The sequence below is a fragment of the Salmo salar genome, chromosome ssa04 (assembly GCF_905237065.1).
Source record: "Salmo salar chromosome ssa04, Ssal_v3.1, whole genome shotgun sequence".
Classification (NCBI taxonomy): domain Eukaryota; kingdom Metazoa; phylum Chordata; class Actinopteri; order Salmoniformes; family Salmonidae; genus Salmo; species Salmo salar.
Window position 1 is genome coordinate 16,957,299 of NC_059445.1, and position 16,167 is coordinate 16,973,465.

The following is a 16,167-nucleotide window of genomic DNA, read 5'->3' on the forward strand; positions in this document are numbered from 1 at the left end:
AAACGACTGTACGTGAACACGGCTTAATGTACAGTACATGTGGGAGCGTGAGACTGGGGGCCGGGCTAGGTGTTCGGGTCCGGGGACCAAGTCTACACTCCTCTGCTCCTCTGACGTAAACACAGCAGACAGACAAAACGAGGAGCTGTCTGTCGATACGTCTCCCGTGTAACCTCTTGCTCACGATATACTGCAGTTTTCTTAAGGCAGGTTAAGTTATGCTTCTGGACGTTTACTGCAGAAGTAGCAACATCTCATCTTTACATCACCCGAGTGGGTGCTGCACAGGTGTGTGTATGATGGAGGAAATGACACTAACCCCAATTATGTAAAAGTCATTTCAGGTCTGGTGACAAAAACGCTATCCTTTTAACTGTCCTCCCTCCACGTATTGACAATGGACTCAGTCCACAATGCTCCACAGTGCACTGCCCTGCCTAGATGGAAAGTTAATCAAGGTTCACTGCTGGGATTTCCTGTAGTAGCACCTCTTATATCAACACACTGACAGGAAGCCTTCACAGCACAGGAATAATAGGTGTCCACACTAAATTGGCCAATATGAACCTCTATATCCGTTCAAGGGACAATACTGATGCTGTACAACATAAGGCAACCTCCCGCTGTATCCAAAACACACACAACCCTTTCGCCACATATACTCCCAATAAAGAGAACCAGAATCCAGGAACTGACTGGAAAAACTGAGCGAGTTTGTTGATACTGGGGACTTTTGGTTAGCACGCTGACAGCGGAGAGGCTATCCTAAGTTTCTTGGTGTGAGAACGAGCTCTCTGCAGGCTTAAATACATCCGCAACATCTTGCAAACTGTTCTTGAAGTGTATTTCCTGTCCTGTGGTGGACAATACATCCTCCTCACTTTCTGGGCATTTGGAAAAATCCCTGTGACAGATATCTGTTAGAATGCTTTTAGCAGTTAATTCAACAGACCCAATGTATTGGATCTGAAAACACAATGCATAGACTGGATTAAGAATCCAGAAAAAGGCACTAGAAGAGGCCTATATAATGCAGAGAAGATACTTTACAGAACTACTTCTACTATTACTACTACCCCTAACTCCTACAGGGGTAGTAGCAGATCAACATAGCTAACTTAACTATTACTACTACCCCTAACTCCTACAGGGGTAGGAGCAGATCAACATAGCTAACTATTACTACTACCCCTAACTCCTACAGGGGTAGGAGCAGATCAGCATAGCTAACTTAACTATTACTACTACCCCTAACTCCTACAGGGGTAGGAGCAGATCAACATAGCTAACTTAACTATTACTACTACCCCTAACTCCTACAGGGGTAGGAGCAGATCAACATAGCTAACTTAACTATTACTACTACCCCTAACTCCTACAGGGGTAGTAGCAGATCAACATAGCTAACTTAACTATTACTACTACCCCTAACTCCTACAGGGGTAGGAGCAAATCAACATAGCTAACTATTACTACTACCCCTAACTCCTACAGGGGTAGGAGCAGATCAGCATAGCTAACTTAACTATTACTACTACCCCTAACTCCTACAGGGGTAGGAGCAGATCAACATAGCTAACTATTACTACTACCCCTAACTCCTACAGGGGTAGGAGCAGATCAGCATAGCTAACTTAACTATTACTACTACCCCTAACTCCTACAGGGGTAGGAGCAGATCAGCATAGCTAACTATTACTACTACCCCTAACTCCTACAGGGGTATGAGCAGATCAGCATAGCTAACTTAACTATTACTACTACCCCTAACTCCTACAGGGGTAGGAGCAGATCAACATAGCTAACTTAACTATTACTACTACCCCTAACTCCTACAGGGGTAGGAGCAGATCAACATAGCTAACTTAACTATTACTACTACCCCTAACTCCTACAGGGGTAGGAGCAGATCAACATAGCTAACTTAACTATTACTACTACCCCTAACTCCTACAGGGGTAGGAGCAGATCAACATAGCTAACTATTACTACTACCCCTAACTCCTACAGGGGTAGGAGCAGATCAACATAGCTAACTTAACTATTACTACTACCCCTAACTCCTACAGGGGTAGGAGCAGATCAGCATAGCTAACTATTACTACTACCCCTAACTCCTACAGGGGTAGGAACAGATCAACATAGCTAAGTTAGAGGACTGGATTAAGAAAAGGAACACTTACTCTGGTAGAGATCGTCGTATGATGGAGTGTACTTGTCTGTAGGCGTCCAGTTTGGACAGACAATTGCACACGGTGTGGTTGGCAAAGCTGATAGTCACTAGGTTGTTACTTGTACTGCTGGAAACTGTGATTTCAAACAGCTAGGAGAAACAGAGAGAGAAAATGAGTCAAGTAACAGATAGTAGGTCTTTCAGACAGTTTTCTTTAGTCAACATAATGGTGAAACCTACAATGAATAGTGGTTTTCAGACAGTTATGAGAGAAAAAAAACTATTATCAAGCAACTGACTGAGATATTAGTACTTTGTAGGACCTGTATTTGTCTAGTTGATGTCACGGCGCAACCAAACTTGATGATAAACCTTTTGCCACAGTTTCTTTGCAGCATTCTAGTCAGAACCATTTGAAGGTTGAAGATTCAATCTAAAAACAACCAGATAAGTGGGGCTAAGAATGGGGCCATGTTGTGCAACTCTAAATTCGCAGGCCCCTGACACACAACCACACTGTGTGTAAACTCTCTAACCACAACTACAGACAACACTGAAGTGGACGGGATAGCAGCCATGAAACACAACCACACTGTGTGTAAACTCTCTAACCACAACTACAGACAACACTGAAGTGGACGGGATAGCAGCCATGAAAGAGGGAATGAGGCAAGGGAGCTTGTTTTTATTAGTGTCGACAGGAGCTTTCTGTATCACGCCTTGATCAATTAAACACTATTCATTTAGGTTACTCAGTTCTAGGGCCGCATAGGGAGGAATGGAGTCGACTCAAGCAGTGATTGAGAGTGAGTCTGTGAATGGCCATTGGCCCCAAAGCATGAATAAGCAAACAAACGTCTCTGTGACTTGAATGCAGACTTTTCTTCCCTTCAATGAAACAGGTAAGTCCACATTCAGTCAAACAAATAACAGACCACTCAATGAGGACTATAGTCCTTTAGGATGATTAAAACTGACCTAAGCAATCACCCCAATCCTCCTCCTGGCAGACATGTTACCAAGGTAGCCCAGTCTGATTATTCTCAGCACCTTGGCATGGGCTTTGGCTAAGGCCATTCCAGCTTCCTTTTAAGAAACCGGTAAAAACTGACAAATGCCCCCGCAATAAATACTGCAACCCTTATCCCAATACGTTGATGAGATTGGGAATGGTTTATAAGTGAGGGGAATACCAGGGAATACCAAAAATACTGTAATACCGGGATGATCTGACTCCTATGCCCTAACGTCGCCTCAGGACGTCCTCCCTGGTGACAGGGAGGGATGCTTCCCTACCTTCCCCTACCCGCCCCTCCTTCCCATCCACACCCGGCTCCTTACAGCCGTGCTTACGCACTTACACTGCATCACACATCCCCCCCCCACCGCTCTAAAGACAACACACTAACCCCTCGTTAGGCTGGCAACGTACATGCGAGAGATTCCTTAAGGCGTCTTGATGTACTCTACCTGACAATGGACTCTACCCACATCTGGGGAAAGAAAGTGAGCACTACCAAAGAGCTGTCTTAAAGAACACTCCCACTGTACCTACAGAATAGTTCATTGAGGGCAGAGGAAAGAAATGCTATAAAGATCCGTAAAATCAACTAGCGATGCTCAAATAAAATAAAATAAAATGTTATTGGTCACATACACATGGTTAGCAGATGTTAATGCAAGTGTAGCGAAATGCTTGTGCTTCTAGTACCGACCGTGCAGTAATATCTAACAAGTAATCTAACACATTTCATAAAGACTACCTTATACACACAAATGTAAAGGGATGAATAAGAACATGTACAATTGAAGTCGGAGGTTTACATACACCTTAGCCAAAAACATTTCAACTCAGTTTCACAATTCCTGACATTTAATCCTGGTAAAAATTACGTTTTAGGTCAGTTAGGATCACCACTTTATTTTAAGAATGTGAAATGTCAGAATAATAGCAGAGTGAATGATTTATTTCAGCTTTTATTTCTTTCATCACATTCACAGTGGGTCAGAAGTTTTGTTGGCCTCCTTTCTCGCACACACTTTTAAAGTTTTGCCCACAAATTGTCTATAGGATTGAGGTCAGGGCTTTGTGATGGCCACTCCAATACCTTGACTTTGTTGTCCTTAAGCTATTTTGTGAAGTTCACCAGTCCCTCCTGCAGCAAAGCACCCCCACAACATGATGCTGCCACCCCTGTGCTTCACGGTTGGGATGGTGTTCTTCGGCTTGCAAGCCTCCCCCTTTTTCCTCCAAACATAACGATGGTCATTATGGCCAAACAGTTCTATTTTTGTTTCATCAGACAAGAGGACATTTCTCCAAAAAGTATGATCTTTGTCCCCATGTGGAGTTGCAAACCGTAGTCTGGCTTTTATATGGCAGTTTTTGAGCAGTGGCTTCTTCCTTGCTGAGCGGCCTTTCAGGTTATGTCGATATAGGACTAGTTTTACTGTGGATATAGATACTTTTGTACCTGTTTTCTCCAGCATCTTCACAAGGTCCTTTGCTGTTGTTCTGGGATTGATTTGCACTTTTCGCACCAAAGTACGTTCATCTCGAGGAGACAGAACACGTCTCCTTCCTGAGCGGTATGACGGCTGCGTGGTCCCATGGTGTTTTTCCTTGCGTACTATTGTTTGTACAGGTGAAAGTGGTACCTTCAGGCGTTTGGAAATTGCTCCCAAGGATGAACCAGACTTGTGGAGGTCTCCAATTGTTTTCTGAGGTCTTGACTCATTTCTTTTGATTTTCCCATGATGTCAAGCAAAGAGGCACTGAGTTTGAAGGTAGGCCTTGAAATACATCCACAGGTACACCTCCAATTGTCTCAAATGATGTCAATTAGCCTATCAGAAGCTTCTAAAGCCATGACATCATTTTCTGGAATTTTCCAAGCTATTTAACCTCTCTAGGGTAGGGGGCAGTATTTTCACATCCGGATAAAAAAACGTACCTGATTTAATCTGGTTATTACTACTGTCTAGAAACTAGAATATGCATATAATTGTTTGATTTGGATAGAAAACACCCCAAAGTTTCTAAAACTGTTTGAATGGTGTCTGTGAATATAACAGAACTCATATGGCAGGCCAAAACCTGAGAAGATTCTGTACAGGAAGTGCCCTCTCTGACCATTTCTTGGCCTTCTATACCCTTTTTATCGAAAACAGAGGATCTCTGCTGTAACGTGACACTTTCTAAGGCTCCCATAGGCTATCAGAAGGTGCCAGAATGTTGAATGATGACTTTGCAGTCCCTGGCTGAAAAACAGTAGCGCATTTGGATAGTGGTCGATCTGAGAACAATGAGACGTGTGTGCGCGTGCACGTGAAGAGTCCATTTTACATTTTCAGTCTTTGAACGAAAAAGACGTCTCCCTGTCTGAATATTATCGCTATTTTACGAGAAAAATCGCATAAAAATGGATTTTAAACAGTGTTTGACATGCTTCGAAGTACGGTAATGGAATATTTTGAAATTTGTCACGACATGCATCCGCGCATCACCGTTCGCATAGTGTCTTGAACGCAAGAACAAAACAGAGGATATTTGAACATAACTATGGATTATTTTGAACCAAAACAACCTTTGTGGATGAAGTAGAAGTCCTGGGAGTGCATTCTGACGAAGAACAGCAAAGGTAATCCAATTTTTCTTATAGTAATTCTGAGTTTAGTGAGCACCAAACTTGGTGGGTGTCAAATTAGCTAGCCCGTGATGGCGAGCTATCTACTCAGAATATTGCAAAATGTGCTTTTGCCGAAAAGCTATTTTAAAATCTGACACCGCGATTGCATAAAGGAGTTCTGTATCTATAATTCTTAAAATAATTGTTATGTTTTTTGTGAACATTTATCGTGAGTAATTTAGTAAATTCACCGGAAGTTTTCGGTATGTTTGCTAGTTCTGAACGTCACATGCTAATGTAAAAAGCTGGTTTTTGATATAAATATGAACTTGATTGAACAAAACATGCATGTATTGTATAACATAATGTCCTAGGAGTGTCATCTGATGAAGATCATCAAAGGTTAGTGCTGCATTTAGCTGTGGTTTTGGTTTTTGTGACATTATATGCTAGCTTGAAAAATGGGTGTGTGATTATTCCTGGCTGGGTACTCTCCTGACATAATCTAATGTTTTGCTTTCGTTGTAAAGCCTTTTTGAAATCGGACAATGTGGTTAGATAAAGGAGCGTCTTGTCTTTAAAATGGTGTAAAATAGTCATATGTTTGAGAAATTGAAGTAATAGCATTTTTAAGGTATTTGAATATCGCGCCACTCGATTCCACTGGCTGTTGACTAGGTGGGACGATTTCGTCCCACATACCCTAGAGAGGCTAAAGGCACATTCAACTTAGTGTATGTAAACTTCTGACCCACTGGAATTGTGATACGGTGAATTATAAGTGAAATTATCTGTCTGCAAACAATTGTTGGAAAAATGACTTGTGTCATGCACAAAGTAGATGTCCTAACCGACTTGCCAAAACTATAGTTTGTTAACAAGAAATTTGTGGAGTGGTTGAAAAACGAGTTTTAATGACTCCAACCTAAGTGTATGTAAACTTCCGACTTCAACTGTACATATAAATATATGGATGCGCGATGGCCTTGCGGCATAGGCAAGATGCAGTAGATGGTATAGAATACAGTATATACATATGAGATGAGTAATGTAGGATATGTAGACATTATTAAAGTGGTGTTGTTTAAAGTGACTAGTGATACCTTTATTAAATCCATTTATTACATTTATTAAAGTGGCAAGAGATTTGAGTCTGTATGTTGGCAGCCGCCACTCTATGTTAGTGATGGCTGTTTAACAGTCTGATGGCCTTGAGATAGAAGCTGTTTTTCAGTCTCTCGGCCCCTGCTTTTGATGCACCTGTACTGTCCTCGCCTTCTCGATGATAGCGTGGTGAACAGGCACTGGCTCGCGTGGTTGTTGTCCTTGATATTCTTTTTGACCTTCCTGTGACATCGGGTGCTGTAGGTGTCCTGGAGGGCAGGTAGTTTGCCCCTGGTGATGCATTGTACAGACCGCACTACCCTCTGGAGAGCCTTGCGGTTGCAGGCGGAGCAGTTGCCGTACCAGGAGGGGATACAGCCTGACGGGATGCTCTCAATTGTGCATCTGAAAAAGTTTGAGTGTTTTCGGTGACAAGCCCAATTTCTTCAGCCTCCTGAGGTTGAAGAGGCGCTGTTGTGCCTTCTTCACCACGCTGTCTGTGTGGGTGGACCATTTCAGTTTGTCTGTGATGTGAACGCCAAGGAACTTGAAACTTTCCACCTTCACTACTGTCCCGTCGATGTGGATGGGTGGGTGCTCCCTTTGCTGTTTCCTGAAGTCCACGATCATCTCCTTTGTTTTGTTGACGTTGAGTGAGAGGTTATTTTCCTGACACCACGCTCCGAGGGCCCTCACCTCCTTCCTGTAGGCCGTCTCGTCGTTGTTGGTAATCAAGCCTACCACTGTAGTGTCGTCTGCAAACTTGATGATTGAGTTGGAAGCGTGCATGGTTGTTTAATTTGTATGGAAGCAAGACGTCGATGTCCGCGACGAGGCTGGTTTTCTTTTTGTAATCCGTGATTGACTGTAGACCCTGCCACATACGTCTTGTGTCTGAGCCGTTGAATTGCGACTCTACTTTGTCTCTATACTGACGCTTGCTTGTTTGATTGCCTTGCAGAGGGAATAGCTACACTGTTTGTATTCGGTCACGTTTCCAGTCGCCTTGCCATGATTAAATGCAGTGGTTCGCGCTTTCAGTTTTGTGCGAATGCTGCCATCAATCCACTGTTTCTGGTTAGGGAAGGTTTTAATAGTCACAGTGGGTACAACATCACCGATGCACTTGCTAATAAACTCACTCACCGAGTCAGCGTATACATCAATGTTTTTGTCTGAGGCTACCCGGAACATATCTCAGTCCACATGATCGAAGCAATCTTGAAGCGTGAAATCCGATATGTCAGACGAGCGTTGGATAGACCTGAGCAGGGGCGTTTCCTGTTTTAGTTTCTGTCTATAGGCTGGGATCAACAAAATGGAGTCATGGTCAGATTTGCCGAAGGGAGGGCGGAGGAGGGCTTTGTATGCATCGCGGAAGTTGGAGTAGCAATGGTCGAGAATGCTACCAGCCCGTGTCACACATTCGATATGCTGATAGAATTTAGGAAGCCTTGTTCTCAGATTAGCTTTGTTAAAATCTCCAGCTACAATAAATGCAGCCTCAGGATGTATGATTTCCAGTTTATATAGAGTCCAGTGAAGTTCTTTCAGGGCCGTCGAGGTTTCTGCTTGGGGGGGATATACACGGCTGTGTCTATAATCAAAGAGAATTCTCTTGGTAGATAATGAGGTCGGCATTTGATTGTAAGGAATTCTAGGTCAAGTGAACAAAAGGACTTAAGTTCCTGTATGTTGTTATGATCGTACCATGAGTCATTAATCATAAGACATACACCCCCGCCCTTCTTCTTACCAGAGAGTTGTTTGTTTCTGTCGATGTGATGCGTGAAGAAACCGAACGGCTGTACCAACTCTGACAACCTATCCCGAGTGAGCCATGTTTCGGTGAAACAGAGAATTTTACAATCTTTGATGTCTCTCTGGAAGGCAACTCGTGCCCTAATTTCGTCCACCTTGTTGTCCAGAGGTTCGACATTGGCGAGTAATATGCTTGGAAGCGGTGTATGGTGTGCTCGCCTTCTAAGTCTGACCAGTAGGCCGCTCCGTCTGCCTCTCCTGTGGCGACCGTGTTGTTTTGGATTGTCCTCTGGGATAAGATCCCACGTCCAAGCTGGAGGTCCGAACAAAGGACCGCTTTGGGAAAGTCGTATTCCTGGTCGTAATGTTGGTAAGTTGACGTCACTTTTTTATCCAATAGTTCTTCCCGGCTGTTTGTAATAATGCTTGAGATTTTCTGGGCTAACAATGTAAGAAATAATACTTAAAAAAAGGAATGACTGATTGGCCATTAGTTCTGGTAGTGGAAACCAAACAGTAGGCCTACAGACCAACCTGCCTGGCCACAGACCAACCTGCCTGGCCACAGACCAACCTGCCTGGCCACAGACCAACCTGCCTGGCCAAAGATCAACCTGCCTGGCTACAGACCAACCCACCTGTCCACAGACAAACCCTCCTTGCTACAGACCAACCTGCCTGGCTACAGACCAACCTGCCTGGCCACAGACCAACCTGCCTGGCTACAGACCGACAGATAATCCAAAGGTTGTGGGTGATGTCAGGGGGAGTAGACACAACAAGCTAGTCTTTCTCTGGGGATACCCAGTAGTAACATGAGTCAGTGGTTTAGCTATGAGTCTCCAAGTAAGTCTATCAAAGAGACATGGGAGCTGTAGTTGGGCTTGAAATCAATCAAATCTGTATGGACAAAATAGCATGGAATATGCATGCTTCAATTTTCAATCTGAATCCAATCACGCTTAGTTTGTATCCAACCACCAATGTTTATCAAGTAGTTACGTTACCAAACACGTAGGCTATATTACTTAGCTGTGTTATTGAACTGCAGGTTTCAATTTCATTCTTGGTGCCCTGCGTCTTGCTAATTAGAGCTATATAGAAATATAGAACCCTTCACTTAAGTCTGACCACTTTGGATGGAGAACATATGTTTTATCTGCATAGATCAGGGCACGCCAGCGCTCAACTGAATTCTACAGACGAGTCCTAATCTAACATCTATGCTCCCCCAGTGTCTCCTTGAATGTTGATGCATACTTATTCTCTGACGCAAACACAGCATAAACAGAGACATCAGTTACTGTACCACACAGAGCAGAACCACCACCCCCCCCCCACCCCCCCATCAGGGCCTTATGAGTCTAGTTCGCTGGTCATAAAAAACACTGCACTGTTGATTTGCATGAAAACAATTGCACAACTATTACAGTGTTTTTTCGGATCCCCGAAAATAGAGAATCAAATTTATTGATGGTCCATGTTAATACTATACAATAAAATGTGTTAGGTCAGTAAAGATTATAGGAAAAGCCCTTAGGTTCTCAGGGGTGACCAGGATTAAGTCAAGCAGGTCATTGAGCTATACTTACAGAGGCTGTGGTAAGTCTCCATAGCAACATTAGCAGTCTAACAACAGTTGTAATGTTAAGGCCTTGACCATGAGGACTCAGACTCAAACCCCCTGACTGTGAGCGTGTCATGCTTTAAATCACACAGACTCAGAATAGGCCGGCTGGGGTCAGCCCACCCAAAATAAGTGGACAATTATAAGAGGCCTAGCCGCTAATAACTCCAACACATACACAACCTCGCAGAAAACCCCCTGCCTGCCGTTTACCCCCTGAATCAAGGTGGGACACTGAGAATGAACCCCTCACTCCCCTCAGTCTAGTAGAGAAAAACTAAGCGCAGGCTTTAAAGAAGCTATAAGCACATCAGAGTACATCCAATATGTCACTGGAATTTCCACAGATCACACTCTGTAAAAACAATGCGTTGTTATGGCATTTTCATGCAAATCAACTAAACCATTTCTAAATCATATGAAGCAAGGCTTTAACCCAACTCCAGTCCCCAGGGGCCTGTGTTTTCAGGTCTTCAGGTCTTGTAGTCTTCAACTAGTAAAATGATGATCTGTGAGTGATCTGTGGTCAATCAATGACTTTAATTGATCGATTAAGCCCCTGGGGACAAAACAAACCTGAAGATACTGTGGCCTGTGAGGACTGAAGTTGAGTTCCGGCGCTGTTTAAGAACCCCACTCCAACATACTAGCCAACACACATACGCACACTCACGCACACGCGCACTCACACCCCCACCCCTCCCTCTTGCGGTCCCCCAGGTTGTGTGCAACTCACCGTCTTGCTGATGTAGGAGGTGCTGATGTTCATACACTGATGCGCCTCGCTGTTGCAGCAGCCCCCACATCTGTAGACAGACACGCAGGGTGGTTTATAGAAGGTGTTTGTAGCCGCCCCAAACTCTTTCCCCACATCTAAACAAACTTCTCGTGGCATGCACTGGGTCTTTTTCCACTCTGACTCAATACCTGTTGGATGCACGTTGAGAGAATCAGACAGGAAGACCAGAGCATTAAAATGACATCATCATTCGACAAAACCATGTATTGTATTGCACTTCCTGTATTGACGTCAGAACAAGATAAGTGGCCAATCATATGTCTTTTCTTTTTTAGGTGATATACATTTGTTTGCTAAACTAAGCACTGATCTAATTGTTTGTTATCGTCAAATGCTACTATCCTACAAGGTCAGTTGGTCAACAACAAAGAAATCTAGACAGGCCAACAGTGACAGAAAAAGCATTTCCTGAAAACAGACACTTACTTTTCAGTGTGTCAGGGTTGAAGGGAGCTCCAGCGTACGCCGGCAGTTCGCCGCTCGACCGCGTTTCCGTGGCTGTGTGTTCCCCTCTCAGGGTGAAGCGTGCGCCCCGCTTTGACCGGCAACTGAGCACCCTGTAGTAGTTAGGGTACACTATCCTCATCAGTTCGTCAACACTGGCCACGGAGCGCAGCTGCTGCTCAAGGTCTGGCTCCGACGGCTCCTGGATGGAAAGAACAGAGAGACCATATAAGGACTGATGTACTGGTACCGTTATCACACAATAAGAACTAGGGAGAAGACATGAAGGTATTCGGTTTGAGGAGACCTCCCACAGTAGTGTGGTGAATGATACAGACAGGATTCACGACGAACTGTGTTACCAAATTCAACTCAGTCTGAGACAATACTATGATCTGATGAATTGACTTAGAACTTATTGTTATTTGTTAGGAGGAGTGTTTAGAAAGGAATCTCATGGTGATGGTTTTGGCTCACGGACATAGACATGTCACTAACCCCCTAGTAAGTGTAATAAATGCTTGTTTGAGCCTTTTCATTGGTTGATATAGTTTGGGTTCTGCTGTGTGCTGGTGTTGGCCTTTCGGATAAAACCATTTCAATTGCATTGGTAAAGCATTTCCTGTCCTGACAGCCAACAAAGATGCAGTGGAATCACGTGATATTTACATTTACGTATTTTAGCAGACGCTCTTATCCAGAGAGACTTACAGGAGCAACGAGGGTTAAGTATCTTGCTCAAGAGCACATCGCCAGATGTTTCACCTAATCGGCTCAGGGATTCGAAACAGCGACGTTTCAGTTACTGGCCCAACGCTCTCGACCGCTAGGCTACCTGCCACACCGTATGTAAGCGCTTTGAACAATCAGCTACTCATTCATTCACGGACTGCAAACCAGCCCTTAGTAGGCTCCTGTACTTGTTGATCTCCCATGACCTGCCACGAATCAGTTCAATCTACTAACTGTGTTAGTTTTACTATTCATTCCAAAACATAATTCTCATTCAACGCTGAGAATCTCTTTGTATTGCGCCGCCTTTAACAGTTGTATCAACCATAGACCAGTATTGAAATGAAAAAATAAAAATGCTAACCACAAGTAGGTGCAGAGTGAACGGTAAAAAGCCTTTAACGTATGGGCTAAGACATCATTAAAATACATCAACACGTATCGTTACTCCTTCAGGGTGTCTACACAGTGGAGAGGCAGACCAATATTGTCTGAACGGGTAGGGAGACGTGAATAATACAGAACGCTTGGTGTGAGGGTAGCTACTCTAGCTAATGACCTGTTCTCCTTCAACAGTACAACCAACCCCTGGAAGACATCTGTATCCGAATCGTCTAGTACACTTTCAGCACCCAGTCGTCCCTCACCGACCAAACAATTGACAGGCTGCTTACTCAGTAAGCCGAGCAGGGTGTTAAACGCGGCCTGGGAGTTGAGATCTTGAGCTGAAGCAGCGTCCGCAGCGAGAATGTTTCATCGTGCAGCCGTGCCTCCCCCTCTAACGTAACGTAGCCCTCCCTCCACCCCGCCACTCCTTGGGGGATATGAGTTTGCAAAGTGTGAAAACATGAGCACTGTCTAACAGAGTGTACAGGAGTTGCCGATGAAAAGTGATACTGCTGTCTGGAACATTCCAGGAAACATGCCCAGTAACCCTCATGAGTCATGACTGATCACCCCCGATGATAACCAAGAAAGAGAAAACCTCCCTCCCTCACATTCGTCTCCCTTCAAGGTGTCAAAAAGCGAAAGTAAGAAAAAAAGGGGTGATAAATGTTTTTTTTAATTTCGGACAGACTCTATCTGGGTAATTCATCATCGTTTATTATCCAAGACCGGGCTGGGATTATTAAATAGACATTACATTTTATTCTGTGCTGACAACCATGGATATGTAAGGTTCTTGACTCTAATTTACAGAGAACACATCTCTTAAATGCTTGGCTTGGAGAACATGATACATTATAAATACACATGACTCATATGTTTGCCTTAAAGCTTGTGGGATGTTTAGTGTTTTAAAACATGTTGACAGGATAGGCAAATGAACAAAGACATGAACCATTAGGCTTTCCCTAGTTGAGTTGTTCCCAGGGGAGGTTACTTAATAATATGTTGATTTGTCTAGTTCATCTCGTCTTCAAAGATGAGCGTTGCGCTGTTTGCAAACATTTCACCCAAACGATAAGGAAGAGGGTTGAACTGAGAGGGGACGTGCTTTGCAGTTCGCAGACAATTGACAGATTGGAAACATACTGATTGCATTATTCAGTTCAGGGAATGCTTGTTGGACTCAGATACCCTCCAAGGACACAGGTTCAAGCCTTTGCTTTGACATCAGATGTCATGACTTAATAAACGCAGCAGAGCAAATAACAGGATGGAACAGCAGTTCCATCTTTTACTCCCGTATCGCCGATAGTTAGTTGACAACACGACCTCGGCTCCTCTGTAATTGACATAATCCAGAAACAAAGAGAGAAAGAGCTTGACCTTTCTATCAGGTTGAAGTGGAACCTTAGAGACGTTCATATATTGGAATCTATAGTGTACTGCCTGCACAGAGGTGGGGCTCAACTCTGGTCCTCTAGACATGCAACATCTCTCTCCCGAGCACTGCTTCCTCATCAAAGTATCAGTTGAAGAGGTAGAATTCAATTCCTTGTAGGAAGCGGCCATTTTCCCCTTTATTTATTCAGGAAGCTCAAACACCAGAGAAACCCTGAACAAGACTATTGTATTAGACTCCTTTCATGTGTTAGTTTACAATGGTTCTAGAGATAACACGCAATGGTCTGTTTCCTACCAGAAACAATAGACTGTGTGTGTGTGTGTGTGTGTGTGTGTGTGTGTGTGTGTGTGTGTGTGTGTGTGTGTGTGTGTGTGTGTGTGTGTGTGTGTGTGTGTGTGTGTGTGTGTGTGTGTGTGTGTGTGTGTGTGTGTGTGTGTAAGCTTATTCACACCTTGGTCCACCCTCACGTTCTTTCACTAGAGAAAGAAATGTCTGACGTCTTAACTCAATTTTAAGAGACAAAGGCAAACAATGAACAAACGTATCTCCAACTAAACATTCCGTTTAACTAGAAATAGAACCCATTGTTGTTTTACTATTGACTTGGGAGCACGGAGTACAGAAGACCAATATGGAAACACACAGTAAGGATCCACAGTGGAATGCATCCACCAGGCAGTAGACACTTGACAGTATAGTACAGTAGGCAGGCAGAACATTTGATAGGTAGCCCTTTCCTGCAGTCAAATGACCTAGTGGCCTCATGGGTGGAATGTTATTATTATTTTTCATAATTAATACACTTTTGTTTTTAAATCACGCCAATAATCCGGCGTTTCTATGTCAAACAGTTTTGTTATATTTCAGTCTATTTTGATGTATATAAAGTATATTACTGGGATGTAAACTCCAAATGTAATACATTTCGACTCTATATCTGACATGGTACAGGTGTCTTCGTTTTTTAAGCCCATAACCAATGTGTGTGAGGTGTATAATTTGTTTCAAAGTAGATTGGTTTAAGACTCTGTGTGACCTTGATTTAGCCCACTGCAGTAAAAAAGCTTCAAATGAATCACGTCCACCACAAAACACACCACTTTCATTTGCTCCGTGCAGTTTAGAACTCTGCCAAGCAATCCCACTGATGACACTTACATTGACTACTTTTGACTAGGGTTCATGCGGTGAAAGTTTGAAGTCACAGGATATGAATGACCGCGCGGACAGACATACAGTCCGGAATAAAAGAATGTTCAAAATGTAACACATAAAACCACAGCCAAAGTTCATTTTTGTCAGTCCTGGTCTTCATCCAAAATGGCTCAGTATTCCCTTCATAGTGCACAAAAGTGGTGCATATCTCTGCTGTTAGTGGAATGCACTGCCACGGGCACAGGAAGGTGAACGTATGACTGAGGGATGGTCATGGAACACTACAAGCAGGCACAGGAAATCCTCCTGACCACTATGACAGTAATAACATGCCAGTGGGGTTTAATCATCAACATGTGTGGTTCCAATTACCAAGCAAACACGCACACCCTTGCCTAAACGCTGTTGTCTTTGCACTTGAATGACCTCTTAACAGTATTGCAAATTGAACTGACTTTCAATTGTTCACTTGACACCATTAGGAGGGAGTGGCTAGGGCCAGGAGTTGTCCCTGACCATGTGATCTGACCAGCAATAACTCCAGTCCCTGGTTATATAGATTACAACCAGGGCTGTGAGATTCCCCTTGTCAGGGAAAACGGACAATAAACAATGTCAAGATGGAATCATATGCGTGGGAGTTAGTTTCTGTAACGAACAGAAGAAAACTGTGGCCTAAGTGATGGCCTCAGTACTGAGTTACTGGAAGGCTGCTACATCCTATACTGTACAGTATGGCTCTAGGTATTTCCTATGATGACATGTAGAAACCACAGCCTGGGCCTGGGCCTGGACGGTGAAGGAGCAGTGTTTGTGCTTCCTCTGACTAAGCAGAGCAGAGCAGGTTTATGGGTACCAGGCAAGCCCCCGTCCTCCCCACCTCCCACTCCCTCCCCCTCGTCCCCTCTAAGATCCAGGATCCAGCAGCATAGAAACGATCTTCCCAACCTG

General features: G+C 43.8%; 1 protein-coding gene across 1 annotated transcript in view; it reads right to left on the minus strand.

Annotated features, from left to right (window-relative positions):
• The window catches only part of vegfc (vascular endothelial growth factor c), a 54,634-nt gene that overhangs the window by 19,913 nt on the left and 18,554 nt on the right, over positions 1-16,167 (minus strand). Inside the window, 3 exon segments of the mRNA NM_001173747.1 lie at positions 2,184-2,323; positions 11,031-11,221; positions 11,520-11,739. Coding sequence (NP_001167218.1) covers positions 2,184-2,323; positions 11,031-11,221; positions 11,520-11,739 — 551 coding nt within the window.